This window comes from Cucurbita pepo, chromosome 3 (genome assembly GCF_057944985.1).
Source record: "Cucurbita pepo subsp. pepo isolate OVF chromosome 3, ASM5794498v1, whole genome shotgun sequence".
NCBI lineage: Eukaryota > Viridiplantae > Streptophyta > Magnoliopsida > Cucurbitales > Cucurbitaceae > Cucurbita > Cucurbita pepo.
The window spans coordinates 3,326,799-3,333,312 of NC_141800.1; the positions used below are offsets into that span (position 1 = coordinate 3,326,799).

At 34.3% G+C, this 6,514-nt stretch overlaps 2 protein-coding genes across 4 annotated transcripts; one reads left to right on the plus strand and one right to left on the minus strand.

Moving 5' to 3' along the window:
* Window positions 1–1,128: 1,128 nt before the first annotated feature.
* Window positions 1,129–3,878, plus strand: CRK42 (cysteine-rich RLK (RECEPTOR-like protein kinase) 42). Of its 2 annotated transcripts, XM_023670724.2 has the most exons (6): window positions 1,131–1,936; window positions 2,261–2,374; window positions 2,532–2,882; window positions 2,959–3,193; window positions 3,280–3,424; window positions 3,497–3,878. In XM_023670724.2, exons 1-6 carry the CDS (start codon window positions 1,189–1,191, stop codon window positions 3,866–3,868), a joined length of 1,965 nt encoding a protein of 654 aa, XP_023526492.2. In that variant the 5' UTR covers window positions 1,131–1,188; the 3' UTR covers window positions 3,869–3,878. The 2 variants fall into 2 exon arrangements, with proteins under 2 accessions (XP_086978684.1, XP_023526492.2); XM_087122558.1 differs by having other exon boundaries at window positions 1,129–1,936; window positions 3,280–3,878.
* Window positions 3,879–4,905: 1,027 nt separating this feature from the next.
* On the minus strand, window positions 4,906–5,724 carry LOC111791466 (Cytochrome c oxidase subunit Vc family protein). Of its 2 annotated transcripts, none has more exons than XM_023672819.2 (2): window positions 5,678–5,724; window positions 4,906–5,210 (listed from the first exon to the last, which is right to left on the minus strand). In XM_023672819.2, the coding sequence occupies exon 2, from the start codon at window positions 5,183–5,185 to the stop codon at window positions 5,000–5,002; it is 186 nt and encodes a 61-aa protein (XP_023528587.1). In that variant the 5' UTR covers window positions 5,186–5,210; window positions 5,678–5,724; the 3' UTR covers window positions 4,906–4,999. The 2 variants fall into 2 exon arrangements, with proteins under 2 accessions (XP_023528587.1, XP_086978864.1); XM_087122738.1 differs by having other exon boundaries at window positions 4,906–5,216; window positions 5,678–5,721.
* Between the last annotated feature and the right edge of the window lie 790 nt (window positions 5,725–6,514).

Below are 6,514 nucleotides of genomic sequence, written 5' to 3' on the forward strand. Positions count from 1 at the left end.
GCATAAAACGGTGCGTCGTGGCCCAATCATAGTCTCTCTTTCTCTCTCTAGAATAAATAACAAAAGAGAAATTTGTCTCTTTTTGTTTAAATTTTGAGAATATTTTTTTTATTTATTTAAAAAAAGTTTATTTTTTTATTTCTATTTAGTCCTTAGGTTTTTAGGATTTTATATTTTTACCCTTAATTAAGGTTGATTTTGATTTTTGGTGTAGAATTTTTTCGTTAATTAATTTAAATATTACAATTACGAACTTTTTAATTAACAGTATTATAAATAAAAAAATTAGTGACAATTAATTAATTTATTTTTAATTAATAAAAAATTAACATAAATGACTGAGAGTTAATAAAAAATTAATATAAATGATTGAGAGTTTTCATAACCTTCATTTCATCTAACTCGTCCTAAAATATTATCAAGAAATGTGAATAAAATTTCAATATCATGTAATTAGTGCCTATGTAAGTGAAAACCGAGCAAGAAATGGTCAGATATGGGGAAAAAAGAGGAAGATCATGTGAAAAAAAAATATAAGATGACACGTGTCTAATTATATAAGGTATAATAATGATTTGAGGCTTCCACGTAAAATAAGGTCAAACCCTCTTAAAACAGGGTAGGCCGACTACTACTCAGCTCGATAATACTCTTCAACAAATCGTGCATAAGCTACTCAGCTCGTCTATGTGAATAACCGTGCACAGACTACTCAGCTCGTCTGTGTGAATTTCAACCCGAAATTCGTAATAAGAATTTAAACATTATTTTAATTTTGCCCCGAAAATTATCATTTTAATCTTTCTTTACAAAATTATAACCCAAATTGTATTAAAAAAATCTTTTATATAAAGATATAAGAATTGCAACATTTTAAGAAATTCACTCAAATTTACAGAAAAACAAATAATATATAATTAAAAAAAACAAAAATTAGTATTATTAATTATTATAGGAACTACTTTCTTGGAATAAGAGCGCCATTCTCCAACAAAGTAGGAAGGTGAGGGAGTCAGACATGCAGCGAAGCATTCACATTGTCGATTTATTATTTATTATTTTATTATTTATTTATTTTTAATAATATTCAAATTATTAAATATTTATTTATGTTTGTAGAAGCTCCATCCATGGCGGCAAACACTTCACTGTACACACAGAGAGAGATTTTCCAGTTACAGTAAAATCATGGCTTCCATTTTCATCCATGGAGTTTCCTTCTTCTTCTTCCTGTTCTTCTCTGTTTCTCTCTCAGATCCCCGAATCTCCGAAGCCGGAAGCATCTGCGGAACCTTCAAGCCTCCGCCCAAATCCCGATTCATCCCAACCTTCATCGAAGAAATGGAAGCCATATCCGAGCTTCTCACAACTCGCAATTGGACAACTCACTTCGTCAATTCTACTCCCCCGATGTTCGCCTTATCGCAATGCTTCAACGATCTCTCTCACAACGATTGCCTTCTCTGTTACGCCGCCAGCCGCACTGCCCTTCCTCGTTGCCTTCCCGCCGTCTCCGCTCGGATCTTCCTCGATGGATGCTTCCTCCGGTACGACAATTACAGCTTCTACAAAGAGTCCACCGATTCCCTTAGGGATTCTGTGAATTGCACCTCGGAATTGGGGGAAATCGATGAATCTGATAAGTTTGGGTTTGGAGAGAATGTTAGGGTTGTTGTTGAGAATGTGACGAGGACGGCCATGGCGAATGGCGGATTTGGGATTGGTGAAGTTAATGGACTGTTTGGTTTGGCGCAGTGTTGGGGGAGTGTTGAGCCTGAGGGTTGTAGGGCTTGCTTGGAGAAGGCGAGGAGGAGTATTAGAAGCTGCTTGCCGAGTAGGGAAGGGAGGGCTTTGAATGCTGGGTGCTATTTGAGGTATTCAACTGTGAAGTTCTTCAATGATAAGGCTGAAGAACAGGATCATGATGATCAAAACGGTGAAACCCCTGTTTCTTCAATCCTTGAACTGTTTCACTTCAGAATTTCTTTTGTTGAATGACTGTTTGTTGTTTAGATTTTGAAGATTTCCCAACTTGAACTGAAAATTTTGTGCATGTTAATCTATGAACTGTGTTTATGGATCTTGTAGAAACAGAAAAGCTCTGCGTTTTTCTTCCATTTCTAGCATAGTTTTCAATCTTACTTCTGGATCTCTAGTGTTCAGCACTTTATCAACCATGATTGATAGCCACTAGAGCTTTTTAAGCTGATTCCTGTCCTATAATTCTTATTCTATATCTCTTCTTTATGCTTTGCTTCAGGATTTTCTGGAAGAAGAGCTGTAGCTGCCATGGTTTTAGCTTCAGTTGCCTCCTTGATCATCGCCATTTCAGCTGCTTTTGCATGCTATACAAGAATATCAAACATAAAGAAAGGTAAGCTCAGCTAAATTTTCAGATTTAAACAATGGATGGAGATATTGTTATTGCCCTGTATGTTATGCATTTACTATCAGCAGCTAAATTGTCAAGAACCTTGTGGTTGATCTGTGGATTCCTCTAAATTTTCCATTGCATTCTTCTGTTCTTCCAGAGAAGAAAAAACAATCCCTTATTCCAATTTCCTTTAGGGATTCCGATGTGAATTTCAAGTATGAAACGCTTGAAAAGGCCACTAATTACTTCAGCCCATCAAGTAAGATAGGCCAAGGTGGAGCTGGTTCTGTATATAAAGCAACTCTTCCAAATGGGCAGATTGTTGCTGTGAAGAGGTTGGTTTTCCATACCAGGCAATGGGTTGATGAGTTCTTCAATGAGGTGAATTTGATCCGTGGAATCCAACACAAAAACCTTGTTACCCTTTTAGGCTGCAGCATTGAAGGACCTGAAAGTCTGCTGGTCTACGAGTATGTTCCGAATCGGAGCCTCGATCAGTTCATTTTCGGTAACGTTTTGCTCTTTTTAACCATCTTTTGATGCTTCTTTGTGCTTGATTTCTCATGATCCTTCTTCACTCCTAGATAAGAACAAGGTTCAGATTCTGAATTGGAAGCAGCGTTTCAATATTATTGTGGGAACAGCTGAGGGGCTTGCACATCTTCATGAAGGTTGTAAGATGAGAATAATCCATAGAGACATAAAGAGTAGTAATGTTCTTCTGGATGAAAATTTCAATCCAAAGATTGCGGATTTCGGCCTCGCTCGGCATTTCGCAGCCGATCAGACTCATCTTAGCACCGGAATTGCCGGGACACTGTAAGAGAGTTCTACTTACTATCTTGATCACAATCTGTATCTGACTTTATTCAAACTCTTAATTGTACAAATGTGGGATGAGACAGAGGTTATATGGCTCCTGAATATCTCGTTCGAGGACAACTTACCGAAAAGGCAGACATTTATAGCTTTGGAGTGCTGATACTCGAGATCGTCTGCGGTAGACGAAACAGTTCCTTCACAGAGAACTCTACCCCACTCCTCCAAACAGTAAGATTCATGACTACTAATCATATAAGGAGAGAGGAAGATGATAATATTCTCATTGTTCTTATGCCACAGGTTTGGGATCTGTACAAATCAGGGAGATTAAGTGAAGCCATTGACTCATGCTTGAACAAGGATTACCCTGCAAAGGAAGCCATGGATGTTCTGCAAATAGGGCTGTTATGCACACAAGCTCTAGCTTCTTTAAGACCGTCAATGGCGACGGTGGTGAAACTGCTAAGCAGTGAAGTAGAGAGGAAGGTTTCCATCCCAGAACAACCTCCATTTTTGAATCCCTGTGGAGCCTCCAGAAGATCTTGTAGAGTCAGCAGCTTGGTTTCCAAACTTGAAGTTTCTTCTGGCACATCAACAGATTCAGGTTCTTCTTCTTCTTCTTCTAACTTGCCTTCAAGAACTGGAGATTTGACTGAATTGAATCCAAACTAAACTATAGCAACCCAGTTTTCCTCATCCTTCATACTCCAACCAACAATCAAAGCCCCAAGACAACAAATCCTCCTCTCTCTGTATCTATTGTGGGTTGAGGGCTTCTCCTTCCTCCTCTTCAAACTCCAATACTCCAGAAATCTCGAGCCAACGATTAAAACATCCCTAAAAATCCTCGAGTCGGTTTAAGCTGAAGTTAGTTAACGTCGATTTAAAGTGAAGTTAATGTCACTCGATCGTGATCAAATCTCTACATTCTTCTTTTCTGTCCGCCTTCAACTACATTCAAATAGGCGAGAACATAGTTTAGCAACCCAAACATTCATTATTTTTCTTGGATTGTAGTTCGTCCACCGTGTCAATAGTCTAGCCGTTAAAATATCACTCCCTCCTCGAAGCCGAATTTACCCCAAAGTCGAATTTACTTCTTTCGTGAGGTCAAATTTAAACCTCTACGTTTATCACACTCACAAAAGTCGAATTTACTTTTTTCTTGGATTGTAGTTCGTCCACCGTGTTAATAGTCTAGCCGTTAAAATATCACTCCCTCCTCGAAGTCGAATTTACTTCTTTCGTGAGGTCAAATTTTAAACGTAAACCTCTACGTTTATCACACTCGTGAGAAGCGATATTCCATAAGAAAAATGTCGTTATTTTATTATTGTAGATGATTAAGAGACTATACTTGTGAATAGTATGAATATTCCTTACACAGCATGGTGATATATTATTAAGATATCATATGATATTTAGAGATATATTAAGATATGATATTTTGAGAATACATTTTAATATAATTAGTTACCGAATATATCCGTAATCCGTTAATATTTTTTTATTTTATATATTAAGATATGATATTTAGAGAATATATTTTAATAATTAATTACGGAGTATACTTCAAATATTCATAATCGATTAATATTTTTTTATTTATATTTTATTTTAGGATTTAATTAAAAGTATATTTTATCTTATTTACAAAATTTGTAAAAAAATTTAATTATATTCTTTTTAGTTCTATCTTAAACCGTTACAATTTAAGCCATTTAAATAAACATTAAACTAAACGAAAACAAAACTTACAATTTAAGCTAATTAATTTTTACAAAAAAAAAGACGAAAATTACATTAATTGTCCTCTGGAAGAACAACAGTAATGTCACCACGATCAAGCAACTCATAGAACTCTTTGGTTCTCCTTTGGTAATTCCAATGGTGCATTTTCCAGAGGCCACCAGCCATTAGCCCCACCCCAACTCCATATATTATCTCCTTTATCACGCTTGGTCCCTTGTACACAACATTCCCCACCATTTCCTTCCCCAATTCCCTACTAAACCTAAAGCTTCAAAAACAATACCAAATTTAAACGAGATAAGTAATTTTAACGGGTCGTTCGGGTATGATACGATGTCAAAATACACAATCATAATACTAAATTTCATATGGAGAATAAACACGTAATACCCTAATCGATTTGTCACAAAAAAAATTAAATATTCATATTTATGTTCTAAATTACTGTCACATCATTTTAGGTCACAGTCACATCATTTCAAACCTAAACCTAAGTAACTTCCTCATTTCTTATAAATGATATTCCATGTTTAATTATACAACAATAAAAGTGAGAAAGTGAAAGAAATTAAAATATTAAACTTACATCTTTTAATCACAATAACCAAAAATTAAAATATTTAAAAATAAAATATGGAGTTTTGCTTACAAATTAAGGAAATCACTTATTTTTATCATAAATAAATAAATTAATTAAAAAAAAAAAAAAAAAAAAAAAAAAAAACTAACCTGTATAGAGTTCCGATTGCACTGGGGAAATGAGGAAATGAAATTTCTTTTGCAGAAAATAAATGACTGAAATTTAATTAATATATGGGTGTGTAACCAAAAGGGGCATGCATGGCCGACACGTGCGAGCTTGCTGTGTACAGCTTGCCGACATGTCGTTCAGCTGAAGAATTGCATTGCCATCTAAAAAAAAAGCCCAAAATTAATAATTTTATCTAAAAAACTCAAATATAAAATGGTAGTTTATCATATTTTAATTTAAAAATAAATCCCATTTTTTATTTTTAAAAAATTAAAATAAATAAATTGTTGAATATTTGATTATAAAAAATAAAAAAAGAAGCTTTAATCAAATAACACCGACCAAATTGGTTGATTTGACCGAATGAAATGACTTTTTCTATATTTATATTTATATTTTTTAAAATTATTAATGGAAATTTTTTAAAATTTGAGAGTTTATGACATATCTAAAATAATTTTATATAATTCAGCCTAATTTTAAGGTCCCGAAATTAATTTGCTAGTGACACGTCAACACTAAAGCCACGTAATTGCCGCTCAATTAGGGAAAGACTATTCGTGCTGTCATAATAAAGGAAGCATTTGTTTGGTGGCTTTGGCTAGATAATGACACGTGTCGCCTTGTTTTCAAACACGTCGGCAGGTGACGTATTTACTCCATTGCATTTAATTTAATAATGGAACGTGTTTCGTAAACAGATAATTATAATCCAAATACAAAATCTAGAAACTTTACGTTCATTCAAGATTCAAATCTCATTATTATTATTTTTTTTATTTATTTTAAATTATATGATAATATACAAAATTAGT